The sequence below is a fragment of the Aplysia californica genome, unplaced genomic scaffold, assembly GCF_000002075.1.
Source record: "Aplysia californica isolate F4 #8 unplaced genomic scaffold, AplCal3.0 scaffold00319, whole genome shotgun sequence".
Taxonomy (NCBI): domain Eukaryota; kingdom Metazoa; phylum Mollusca; class Gastropoda; order Aplysiida; family Aplysiidae; genus Aplysia; species Aplysia californica.
The window spans coordinates 840,095-853,717 of NW_004797589.1; the positions used below are offsets into that span (position 1 = coordinate 840,095).

The 13,623-nt window shown below is 38.5% G+C and overlaps 1 protein-coding gene across 1 annotated transcript in view; it reads left to right on the forward strand.

Annotated features, from left to right (window-relative positions):
- LOC101862812 (ester hydrolase C11orf54 homolog) overlaps nt 1–13,352 on the forward strand; it is a 15,251-nt gene extending 1,899 nt beyond the window's left edge. Inside the window, exons 2-8 of the mRNA XM_005102293.3 lie at nt 747–845; nt 5,870–5,943; nt 6,708–6,878; nt 7,883–7,969; nt 9,417–9,566; nt 10,067–10,183; nt 12,158–13,352. Coding sequence (XP_005102350.1) covers nt 747–845; nt 5,870–5,943; nt 6,708–6,878; nt 7,883–7,969; nt 9,417–9,566; nt 10,067–10,183; nt 12,158–12,325 — 866 coding nt within the window. The 3' untranslated portion in view covers nt 12,326–13,352. The remainder of the gene's footprint in view (nt 1–746; nt 846–5,869; nt 5,944–6,707; nt 6,879–7,882; nt 7,970–9,416; nt 9,567–10,066; nt 10,184–12,157) is intronic.
- The last annotated feature ends 271 nt before the right edge of the window (nt 13,353–13,623 follow it).

The window sequence follows — 13,623 nt, forward strand, 5'->3', positions numbered from 1 at the left end:
TATATTTTAAATCCATATATATTTTCTTGCTGTTTCTGATTATACTCCTAGCCTCTATGGTCTTAATTATATTGTCCTTGTATTACATTGAAGAACCATAAGTGTATGAAGCATCTCACAAAATATACTATCTTGCTATATATTCTTGGACCCATGAACTTGTACACCTTACTATTAATCTTTTTGTCCTTGAAATTATTTTAGCTCTTATAAAAAAATGAAAAAATCTTATTCTGACAGCCAGTTGAAGATCTCGGTGAAATGCCAAGTCATGTCATGAATAATTTATGCCTGATCTATGTGCAGACTTTTTTTTTCACTTACAACTCTTTGAGATGTCACTTAGTGCATGGCTACAGTTGTTTTTGGATAAAAATTATATATATATATGGGTTGACAAAATTATATCATGATGGACAAAACAGATGAAAATGGACAAATAAAAATTTTTCTTGTCAGTATGTTAGTGTTTTAGCGCCTATCTGCTTGCGCTGTATGCTTCCCAGGAAGTTGAGGTTGTTTCAGAATGCTCTCAGGTCTTCTGGGGTAAGAGTATAGATTGTGAAGCACATAGAGCTTGCTGTTGAGAGGGGATTTGCGCTATGATACAAATGCTATCTATTATTATTTAAACATTTTTATTTTAAATTGTGAAAACTGCCATTTTCCCGTTATATTTCAATAAAGGGGATGATGCATATTATTGTTGGTATAAAAATTATCTTTTTTTTGTTTTTTGTTTCTAGTTTTACAGAAAGGGCTCGCAAATAATTTCAGCACTGCAGAGGTGAAGGTTGTGGACTGCCCTGATCTCACAGCTGCTCCGTTTGATCTTGCGGAAAAAGGTGAATTGTATACATGACGTATATAATATGTGTAACAAACGGGTAACAGAGAAAGATCAGGGAAACGTAGCTTTTTTTGAGAGCATCCGAGCATAGGAATGAATGGAGAACCATGATCGCAGATGTCTGTTGCAGATCTGGCACTGGATGATGATAATTGTTAGGTGAAATTAGCGTTTGTTGTTGTTGCCTTTTCAATTGCTTTCTGGTGAATATTTCTCCGTGCTGACAACTTTCATGTCTACTTTGCAATTTACCGAGATGAACAATGTTAGCCTGTGCTGGCCTGCTACTGCTACAGTTGCCCGATAGAGTTGTTAAAATTATTTTGTTTTTCGTTCTGTCCTATACCTACCTGTATTACCTGTCCTGGGCAACAACGTCATTGCACACCGGACAGGTTGTCCTATACCTATTGATGTATTATTTTGATTAACATCCAGACATGTGGGCATCTAGCACAGCAATGTTATAATGTAGAAATATGAAAGCGGCGAAATGGAAAGTGATCGTTTGTACAAGGGATTTTTCTGTTACAGGTGGCCGTTACAGTACTTACAATAACGAGGACTTAGATAAATTTGCATTCCTAAAATAATCTTGTCCCTTTACTTACAATAACGAGGACTTAGATAAATTTGCATTCCTAAAATAATCTTGTCCCTTTACTTACAATAACGAGGACTTAGATAAATTTGCATTCCTAAAATAATTTTGTCCCTTGTCATTTCGGGGAATCTGTGTTGCTATGGCCAGAGATGCACAAACAAACGGATAAAGAAGAAAAAATGCAAATAATACTTTTGTAAGTATTGAAGAGTCAAAATGAATTTCTGTTTTTCCATTAAACATTTTATATATATAATATTAGGTCTACATGTAGGCTTATTACTTTCCTTATTGCAAGTAACGTTTTTTTACCCTCTATTGAGTATGATTTCTAAATGTGAAGTGTGCTGACAAAATGAGTTGTTTCTCTGATTCAAACATTATTAAAGTAGATACATCAGGCTTATAGGTGAAGTTTTTACAGTTTAGAAGTATGAAATAATAAAGGGCATGTTATACTTAAAGAATATGGCACCAATAGAAAATCTACAAATTCAACCCTAGAGTTGATTTTTGGTCAATATCTCCATTTGTGGATTGCGAGAAGTAACTCATTTTGTCAGCAGGTCTCTCAAATCGAAACTTGAGACCATAGCATCTCTAGGTGCGAAAACTATTGAATTGTAGACGTTATTATATTACTGTCCGCATTGTGTGACTGTTGTTCAAGTCAGAATCACACGTGTTGTTCATTTATGACGGAAAGGTCAAGAACTGACTGGTCTATCATACGTCAAGTACTTCCCTGCTTTTTGTTTGTGTGTGTGTGTGTGTGTGTGTGTGTGTGTTTGTATTTGTGTGTGTATGTGTGTTTACGTGTGTATGTGTGTATATGTTTGAGTGTTTGTGTGTGTGTGTGTGTGTGTGTGTGTATTGTATATGTGTGTGTCTGTCTGTTTATGTGTGTCTCTGTGTGTGTGTGTTTGTGTGTATGTTTGTGTGTGTGTGTATCTTTGTGTGTGTGTGTATTGTATATGTATGTGTCTGTCTGTTTATGTGTGTCTCTGTGTGTGTATGCTTGTGTGTATCTTTGTGTGTGTGTGTGTTTTTGGCAATGTTTTTTAAGAAGATTGTCGAAACGTGAACCCAAATCAAGACAGTGTATGTATATATTATATTGTTATAATTGTTGAAGCACTTTCAAGTACTGATTAACTGAACTTTTATCTTGAGGTCATGTTGAGGAAACTCAGTTGTCTGCCTGCCTCTTATCTGAAACCTTAGACTGTGTGCACACAATGGGATTATATCGTTCTCCTCTTATGTCATCTCAGCTCTAAAGTTCATGGCTGCTGAAAATTCCATGACTGCTGATAAGCTGATGTTGACTTTATGACTGGGGCACCGACTGTACTGATTTTGTGTTGGCCGAGTGTAGCAGTTCTCTTTTCTTTTTTTTTTCAAATAATAAATGTGAGGCAGCGTGGTGGAATCAGGCTCTCGTCAAAATAATCAAAGTGAAGAAACTTGCACTTTTCCGCAGGTTTGTGAATTTTTATCAAAATTTTTGTTTTTTGGATCGACACCTTTCATGCCCATTAAAGAACTCATTTCTGTGTGGATTTTTCTGAAAAACGTTGATTAAAGGGACAAAAAAATGTAAATTTTCAGTTACCACGGACTCTTAAGCTAAGGAAATAACTCATCTTTGATGGCCATTTTCTCACTAATGTTACTTCTGAAAACAAGTGACCCCCACCTCCTTCATTTGCAAATATCTCGACTTGTATTCAAGATAAATGGATATTTTTTTCATCCAAATAAAGACAAGTGAATAAGTTTTAAGATGATACCAATAACTCTACATGCCCAAAAAATGACGAGAGCCTGATTCCACCACGCTGCCTCACAAATAATGTTTTATCAAAAAGAGATCCTGTATTGCAGGAAGAATGGTTTATGTCAGCTGGCTATAGTTTGTGTCTGTAGAAAATCTCCTTTTTTTTTCTGGGTGCATGTTGTTTAAAAGTGGGTGGGTGGTGGGTGTTGTGGTGTGGTTTGTTCCATCTTTCCTTTCAAACCTCTATAGTCCTTATCCCCCCCCCCTTCTTTTTTGTGTTTGTTACTTGCTTGTAACATCTCTAATCTTCAGCACATATATGAGCTTATTGTGTTGCGAATGATGTAAAACTCTTTCTAAAAAAAATATTGTTGTTGGGATAAGATGGGATAACAATATTTGAGGTGCACAAGCTTTCAGTCAGATACCTGGTGGCTAACATCTTGTATCTTACATGAACAGGCCTGCATGTATTGTTTTGATTTGAAATGTTTGTTTCGTGAAGTGTAAAAAAAAAAGGAGAAGAGGGAAAAAAAATTGACTTGTGCTGCAATGAGAGCAAAAAAATCAAAACTTCAGTAGCAGTCATTTTTGGTGGTTGGCGGATGCTCTGGTGTGGTTTGCTCCTTCTTTCCTATCAAACATTTACCGCCTTATTTCTCCTCATTTTTGTTTGTGTTTGTTACTCTCTTGTTACACCTCTAATCTGTGGCACTAATATGACCTTATTGTGTTGCGAGTGCTGTAAAACACTTAAACAAAACAAACTTTTACTTAACAGCTGTATTTATCTTCAACAAATTTTCTCTGCTCTACGTATGAAAAAGAGATTGTATGTAGGTGGAATATTCAGCTTCAGCTGATGCTAATTAAAATCAGATTTGTGAAAAATTGGGAATGCAAGAGCAGGCAAAGACTATGGCTTGAATAAATTAAATTACACTTGGCGGTAGAAAGAGTGGAAACAAATAACGTTCTCTCTAATATGCTTGGTATGTCTGGTGCCATGCCTCATGAATGTGGTCAGTCATACGTACTGTCCTTGGACTCAGGAGAAGCTTGATTAGGGCCACAGTACACATGACGACAGAGGACCAGAAGGGGCAGTTAGTCTGGACTATTTGAAGATACTTTTGTGGAAAGAACATTTTTTAAAATAGGAATTGTTTAATTTTTAGTTTATAATGTCCTTATCCCCCCCTCCCCTCCCCTGTCCCCCCTTCCCAAACTCCACTCCCCCCCACCCTTCTTCAACACAGGGTTCAAAGGGTTAAGAAATTCTCATGGCAGTTCATGGCAGCAGCTGATGATTTTTTTTCTTTAATGCTGGATGGTCGTGAATATTGTGTTGTTACTTATCACACGCTGCGAGTTCACAATGGCCGAGTCTGAAGGGAGAAAATATTTTGAATATATATTGCGATTTTTTTCATTATTACTGTCCATGTACAGTGAAATAGTCTCTTATAACCCGGTACTGATCTTATGTTAATTATTTTTTAATAGAAACTTTTAAAAAATATAAAAACAAAACAGAACAAAACAAAACAAGCAAAAAAAACAAAAAACGAAACCAACCCCCACCCCCCCCCCCCCCCCCCCCCCCCCCCCCAGGAAAAAAATAGAATAAAAAAAAAAAAATGTCTATGTTTATATATATATAGATCTAGATCTAGAATCTATGTGTCACGACGCAGTGGAATCAGGTGCTCGTCAATTTTTAGGACATATTGAATTAAAAGGTATCATTTTAAAGCTTTTTCATTCATTTTGCCTTTGGTGAAAATAATACTACTCGTCTACCTTGAATGGAAGTTGAGATATTTGTGCTTTAATTAAAGGAGGCTGGGGTCGCCTGGTTTCAGAGGTAAAATTAATGAGAAAATGGCCGCCAAAGTTTGGCGACTCCCAATGCTTGAGAGTCCTTAGAAACTGCACATTTACATGTGTGTGTTCCTTAAATCAACTTTTCCCAGTAAAATTCTCACAGAAATGTTTTTTAAATGGACCTTAAAGGTGTTGAGTCAAAAAACAAAAATTCGATAAAATTTGCCAAAAAGACAGAAAAAGGTAATTTTCTTTGATCTCATTATTTTGACGAGCGTCTGATTTCACTATGATGTCCTTATTTTCCTTCTTTGAGCATTTTTTCCTCTCTTCCTCATCTTCCTTGTTCTCCTCTACTCTTCACATTTTTTTCTTCTGTTTTCCCCTTGGTGGGTGCTCTATTGTGGTTTGCTTCTTCTTTCCTATCAAACATCTATCGTCCTTTTCTCCCCTTTTTCATTTTTATGTTTGTTACTCTCTTGTAACACCTCTAATCTTCTGACGCTCATAATGACCTTATGCAGTTGCGAGCGCCGTAAAACCTTTACTAAAAGAAACAAATATCTTTGTTACTCTCTTGCAACACCTCTAATCTTCTGATGCTTATATGACCTTTTGCAGTTGCGAGTGCCGTAAAACCTCTACTAAAATAAACAAATATCTTTGCTACTCTCTTGTAACACCTCTAATTTTCTGGCGCTCATATGATCTTATGCAGTTGCAAGCGTCGTAAAACCTCTACTAAAACTAAACCTCCCCCCGTCCCTATGATTTATATGTCTGAAATAACCGGTATGTATATTTCCAGGTTTATCGGGTCGCCCTAGGATTCTGGATGTCGGTGGTCCTGACTACTTGAAACCTTTTCCCCAGAAAGAAAAAGTAAGGAAGTGTAAAGTGTGGCGTCGGTGGCCTAGTGGTTAGGCTCTCGGACTCGCAACCTTAAGGTCGTGGGTTCGAATCCCGTCAGGGGCCCAATGTTGTGTCCTTGGGAAAGGCACCATTACACGAATTTTCCTCACTTCACCCAGGTGGGAATGGGTACCTGGCTATAGACAGCGAAAGATCTTGTCAGTTAGTTAGTGTTTTAGCGCTTAATCAGCTGCTTGCACTGTATGCTTCCCGGGAAGCTGAGAATGTTTCGGAGTGCATCTATGGTCTGATATAGTATAAAGCGCATAGAGCTTGCTGTTGAGCGGGGATATGCGCTATACAAAAGCTATAAATTTATTATTATTATAACTAAGGTTACTGTAATGTTCTGCTTTTTCCTCCTTTCCTGTTCTCTGGTCCTATTCTGTTATCTATCTTTCTCTCCACCCCGTCAACCCCTTCTTCCCCCCCCCACACACACCCGCCCCCTCTGTCCTTCTCACCCTTACTCCTGACTCTTTCTACCGCTACTCCTTGGCTCCTTCTTATTGCGGACTTTCAGCCACACCCCTGATCTTAGGGTAGTCTAAGATCTAAACCTAGCCTTCTCTGATAAGGGCGCAGACATCTCAAAGGTCCCGTGTGCAAGTTGCACATGCTTAAGATCCCTCAGTGATTTTAAAATCTTTATTACGTTCATTTTTTATTTGAAATATATACTTTTTTTTATTATTTAGGTAGAAAATGACATTTGCGTATATTATTTTGTCCAGAAATATTCCTTTGCTGATGTGTCGAACCTGGGAGAATTACCGGGGTCCTTCCTGATCGGGGCTGGAGCGGGCCCCTGTCACCACACGGGAACCAATTGTGAGCTCATCTGTAACGTGCAGCTGGGGGAAGGGGGCAGCAACAAGTCAAGAATTGTCAAGGTCAACGAAGGGGTAAGCTCTCTGCTGTGCTCTTTCTGTGAATGAAGGGGTAAGCGCTCTGCTGTGCTGTTTCTGTCAGAGAAGGGGTAAGCCCTCTGCTGTGCTCTTTCTGTCAGAGAAGGGGTAAGCCCTCTGCTGTGCTGTTTCTGTCAGCTAAGGGGTAAGCCCTCTGCTGTGCTCTTTTATGTCAGTGAAGGGGTAAGCCCTCTGCTGTGCTGTTTCTGTCAGCGAAGGGGTAAGCCCTCTGCTGTGCTGTTTCTGTCAGGGAAGGGGTAAGCCCTCTGCTGTGCTCTTTCAGTCAGTGAAGGGGTAAGCTCTCTGCTGTGCTGTTTCTGTCAGTGAAGGGGTAAGCCCTCTGCTGTGCTCTTTCAGTCAGTGAAGGGGTAAGCTCTCTGCTGTGCTGTTTCTGTCAGGGAAGGGGTAAGCCCTCTGCTGTGCTGTTTCTGTCAGGGAAGGGGTAAGCCCTCTGCTGTGCTCTTTCAGTCAGTGAAGGGGTAAGCTCTCTGCTGTGCTGTTTCTGTCAGGGAAGGGGTAAGCCCTCTGCTGTGCTGTTTCTGTGTGTCTTTTTTCTTTTTTGGCTGCACTGAATGAACAATCATCCCTGTGTCAGTGTCAGTGTGCTTCTCTTTACTCAAAAGTCAGTGTTGATGGAAAAGATTTATTTTTATTGTTCTGGAATGTATATTTATAATGCTGGAACTCTATATATCTGAAATATCTGTCATTTTGTTGTTGTTGTTTTAAAAAAAATTTATGCATCATGTCGTAATGGTACTGAGCTTTAGAGCTTGTGTGTGTGTGTGTGTGTGTGTGTGTGTGTGTGTGTGTGTGTGTGTGTGTGTGTGTGTGTGTGTGTGTGTGTGTGTGTTTTGTAAGCACCATCAATCACTTTTTGTGGATTCTGGTGTGTTATAATATAAATTCATTTATAATTATTATTATTATCGTTCTAACTGAGAAAACATGTGTTTCTTCTGGAGATATTAAAATAATTATTTTGTTAAAATCCGCTTCAGGATGGCTCGTACACCATAATGGAAGAGAAATCTGGGGAGTTCAGCCTTCTTGGAAACTTCTTTTTGTCGCAAGGGAAACCAGGAAAGGTAAAGGAATGTGTGTCTTTTGAAAAATTGTCATCGAAGCTTCATTCGTGGACATATGACATCCTGCATGATTGATTGACAGCAGGATAATCACTTGGACAAACGGCCACTCCCCTTCCCCCCCTTGGTTTTTTTGTTTTTTTTAAATGTAAAAACCGCAGTTAACTCCGAAGTTTGAGCCCACATTATATGTGTCACAACACGGTAGAATCAGGCGCTCGTCAGTTTTAGGGTGTATGAAATTATTGGTATCGTCTTAGTTGAAGCCTGTTCATTTGTTTATCTTGAATAAAAGTCAAGAAGGGGCTCTCGTGGCCTAGAGGTTAAGGTGTTGGCCTCTCATTCAAAAGGTCCCGGGTTTTAATCCAGGTAGCGACCGAAAAATTTTCTTCTTTAAAATTGTCTCCTTTCACCTCCTTTCCTGCTCTCTACCAATATTCTTTTGTCTGCTTTCGTCTCCTCTTTCTGCCCCCACCCCCCACCTCCTTTGCCCCCTTCTCTGGGCTTCAGACTCTTTCTGCAGTCTTTCTACTGCTACTCCTTGGCTCCTCCTTACTGCTGTCTTTCTGCCACACCCCTGATCTTCTGGTAGGAAAGATCTACACCTAGCCTTCTCGGACAAGGGCGAAAAATCTCGGAGGGCCCGTGTGCAAGTTGCGTACGTTAAAGGTCCCTCGGTGGTCTAAAATCGATAAGAGTAGGCTTCGGCCGCCACCCGGGCAAAATTCAAAATTTCCTACCAACTGAAAAATATTAGGTGTGTCCCGCGCGCTCATATGACCTTATGCAGTTGCGAGCGCCGTAAAACACTTACGAAAAAAAAAAGTCAAGATATTGTCGATTGAACAAGATGGGGGTCGCCTGGTTTCAGAGGTGAAATTAGCGAGAAAATGGCCGCCACAAGTTTGGCGATTTCCAAATCTGCTTGTATATTTTCAGCAGCGCGTGTGTCTCTCACCATCCCAAGAGCTTTTTTTCTGTTTCGTGCGGGGGGGGGGGGGGGTACTGAATTTGCGCATTTTTCGAAATTAGCGAACCTAATTAAACTTCAATTTCCATAATGTTTGTTCATTTTCCTTTGAACATTGTTATATATGCTATTATCTAAACTTCATTACAAAGATACTACATCACTTTTTAGAATGCATGCTAGGAAATATATAAATTACAATGTATGAATATTTTTGCTTTGGTAAAATGTTAATGGTTTCATCCTTTTATGTCAGGTTTTATACGCCATGCCTCTAGTATATATTTACTAGGAAATGTTTAAATTACAGTGAATGAATTTTTTTGCTTTAGAAAATGTTAACGGTTTCATCCTTATGGCGGGTTTTTGAATGCTATGCCCCTTGTATATATTTGCAAGGAAATGTGTCAATTAGAGTGTATGAATATTTTTGCTTTTGAAGAATGTTAATGGTTTGGTTTCACACCTTTACGGCAGGTCTTGGAGCTCAAGGTGAAAGACCGCACTGGTCCCGAGAATTTTGTTTCTTGTGTGCGGAAAACTCTGGCGGCTCATTACGGAGACAAAACAGTTGGTGTCGGGGGGACGTTCTTGCTGCAGACGGGAAAAGCCAACATCCACGTTATGGTGAGGAGCTCTTAGTTTAGTTTTAGTTGAAGAGTTTTACAGCATTTGCAGCTTAGCTAGGTCGTATAAAGTAGTTCAAAGATTATAGGTGTTACTATAGAGGGTTTTTGTTTTGTTTTTGTAAAAGTTTTACAGCACTCATTCAATGGTCCCAGGTTCGAATCTGGATAGCGACGGAAAATTTTCTTCTCTAAAAATTTTCTCCTTTCACTTCCTTTCCTGCTCTCTAACAATGTTCTGTTGTATGCTTTTGTCTCCTCTTTCTGCCCCTACCCCCTCACCTCCTTTGCCCCTACTAATTACTAATGGTAATAATAATAATGATAATAACAGTAATAATAATATTAATGATAATAATAATAATAATAAAAATGACAATATTATCATTATTATTATTACCATTAGTATTATTATTATTACTGTTGTTGTTGTTATTATTATTATCATCATCTTTATTTTTATTATTATTGTTATCATTATTGTTTGCTTTTCTCATCCAGCCTGACTTTAGCAAAACAGCCCTAGAAACAGACGAGCAATCTGACAACTGGCTGAAGTTTTACGAGATGGATGCTCCGCTGATTCACGTCGGAGAGATTGTGTCTGGCGACCCTGAGGTAATAAGCCCGCACTGGACAGTCCAGGGAGGGACGGGCGAGCTGTACAACTGTTCTAGCTATGCCCAGAAAGCGAAATTTTTCAGGAGGCAGAAAAATAACAACACGTTGTTATAGCCCAAAAAGCTGACACCTCCAACTTGTAAATGGTGGAAACTGGCTCTCATATGACCTTCTGCAGTTGCGAGCGCCGTAAAACCTCTACTAAAACAAACAAATGGTGGAAACAAAGGCTTAGTCTTTAATAAAAAACTTGGTTTGCGAATAGTTCCGAAAATCAAGCAAAAACCATCACTAAATAAAACAAAATGTGAGGCAGCGTGATGGAATCAGGCTCTCGTCAAAATAATCAAAGTAAAGAAACTTGCATTTTTTCGCAGGTTTGTGAAGTTTTATCAAATTTTTGTTTTTTTCGCTCAACACCTTTCATGTCCATTAAAGAACTCATTTCTGTGTGGATTTTTCTGAAAAGCGTTGATTAAAGGCACAAAAATGTAAGTTTTTAGTTACCACGGACTCTTAAACTAAGGAAATAACAAATCTTTGGCGGCTATTTTCTCACTTATTTTACCTCTGAAAACAGGTGACCCCCACCCCCTTCTTTCGCAAATATCTCGACTTGCATTCAAGATAAATGGATATTTTTTTTCATCCAAATAAAGACAAGTGAACAGGCTTTAAGATGATACCAATAACTCCACATGCCCAAAAATTGACGAGAGCCTGATTCCACCACGTTGCCTCACAAATGTGTCACTAGCTTCGGATGCAGCGTCTGATGAGGCTTAAAGAGCTAAGACACCTTGTCCAAACCTTTACGTATGTATTCCACAGAGTAACCTTTTGCTAATTTTCAACCTTTTGTAGAAAAGCAACCTGCACCAGATTTGGTCACTTTTCAGGACTAACGGGCTAACCCAGATTTCGGGTGTTTCTAGAAATCTTGACCTCCACCAAAAGTGGACATTGCCCTACCTATACAGGAGAAGTTTGGTTTCATAGGTGTGTATATTTGTTTGGTTATAGAGAAAACTCCCCTTGTCTTTTAAAGAATCTGGACTAGGGGCAAAAACTTTACCTTCGATTTTCTCAAAACAGCATTTTTCAGGACAGCCCCCTTGTGCTTAAAAGCGACCACTTATGTCTTGTGTTTTTTGCCTCGATATTATTGTTGTTAACCCTTCCAGCCCCAAGCGCGTATATTTTCAGCAGCGCTTGTACCTCCCTCCGCCCCAAGAGTGTATATTCTCAGTTTCGGGGGGGGGGTTACCGAATTCGCGCATTTTTCTAAATTAGCGAACGTGATTAAACTTTAATTTTCTTATTACTTGTTCATTTATCTTTAAAAATTGGTATATGTTATTATCAAAGCTACATTACAAAGATACTACATCACTTTTTAGAAATAATGCCTCTTTTTCTGAAATACTGTTGTATTGGCTGGGACTGGGGTTAGGGAGTGTACAAAAATGGCTGGGGCTGGAAGGGTTAATGGGTGCAGGCAATCCGCAGCTTGCACTGTATGCCTACTGGGAAGCCGAGAACATTTCTGAGTGTTCCTGGGTTTGCTGGGGTCACAATGGTTGTAAAGGGCATTGAGCATGTTATTGAGCATTACCATTTATTTTATTTTTAAAAAATTATAATTATAATTATTAATATTATTATTACTATTATTTTTATTATTCTCGTTTAATATTGTTATTATCATAATCATCTTATTTTTGTCATTATTATGATAATTATTATCATTATTATTATTGTTATTATTAATATTATAATTATTATGATGATTATCATTATCATTAATAATATTATAACAATTATTATTATTATCATTATTATTATCATCATCATCATCATCGGTTTTATTATTATTATCACTATTATTATCATTATTAATGGGGTTTAGTACATCTGCTTTTATAATAAATCCAATAAATGTTTTTTTTCCTTTTTTTTCTCTATATCCAGAAACTGCACTTGCGCTGTGAGCACTTCCACTGCTTCAGTCACCACGGGCAGGGCGGTCACTACCACTACGACACCACCCCAAACTCCGCCTCCTACCTGGGGTACCTCAACCTGGCTGAGGCTGTCTACAGGATAGATATACCGCAGGAAAAGAAGTATTTATTCTGAGCAACGGTTTATTTTACTTTTGTCATGAACTTATCAAAACCCATGTCTGATATGTTATGAAGGGGCTCTGTTGTTTTGCCTTTTTTGAAAAATGCCAAAAATCGCGGCCGCGACAAACGCAGATGCTAGATATTAGACTGAATTTTTAAATGATAACTTTGCCAAAGTTTCTGTTGCTGGTAATTCACAGGAAAGAAGATACATTTTCTATCATATCAGAGTGTTTTGCTTGACTGAAAGAGGCTGGTCTGGTCAGGTCTCTTTTACGTCACTCTTTGTGATTTCCTTTTGTCTCTGATTTTGTTTTGTTTTTTTAAACAATATTTTTCCCTACTCTATTATCTGGTGCAAAAATCGACTATGAGAATTACGGGCTCGACTTAAAATGTTACAGTACCGTATGATCTGGGAGATTCCTTGTCCATTTACTGCTGGACAACTTCCAAAGTATGCAATCTTCGTCTTTCAAAGTTCATAGCTCATCAGAAATACCTCCCTGTTGATTATAAATGTAATAGCTTTTAGGAAAAGAATAAAAGTATTCAGTTTTGGGACTTATCTTAAGTGCTTTCTACTGACATTCTATGTTCTGTAATGTATAAATAGCCTACTAGCCGCAAACAGAAACCTGTGAATAGAATCTTTTATTACACCTGTTAATGTCATGTTGTAATGTGCTCAGGTCGCGGTCTGCATCAAGGACAGTAAGCTGACAAAACGCTTTTTTTTTTTCATTTTTGGCGCGAAATTTGTTTATTTGCTCAATCGAAAGCCTAATCGGTTACCCTGCTTGTGTGACTCAAGAGGCTAGCCCAAGATAGAGAAAAGTGGAGGGTGTTTGTCCTCGGCCTATACCCTGGTGCAGGGTGAGAAAGGCAATGATGATGATGACTTGTGTGAAACGATCAAAGCGAAACTGCCACTAGTTTTTGAATAAATTAGAAATCGAATTCCTGAAGAACGCATTTTTAAAATGGTTACATGACAAGAAACTTCTTTATTTCGAAACTGCTGGGAATTAATTTTTTTTTAAAAAGGCATTTTGTCAGCTTACGAGCTGTATTGTTTGTTCTGTAATCTACATTTATATACTGGCTGCAAACAGAAATCTGTTTACAGAATCTTTTATTACTCCTGTTATGTTGTAGTTAGTGCAGTTCATTGCCTGCATCAAGGACAGTAGTCAGAGCTCGGGTTGTTGTTGTTAGCCATCCAGTAGCATTTGAGCGTTAACTCTTCTGCATGATGCCTTTCGGTAATAGTTGCATGTCTGTTCTAATTGTTGTCTTGAGGAGTAG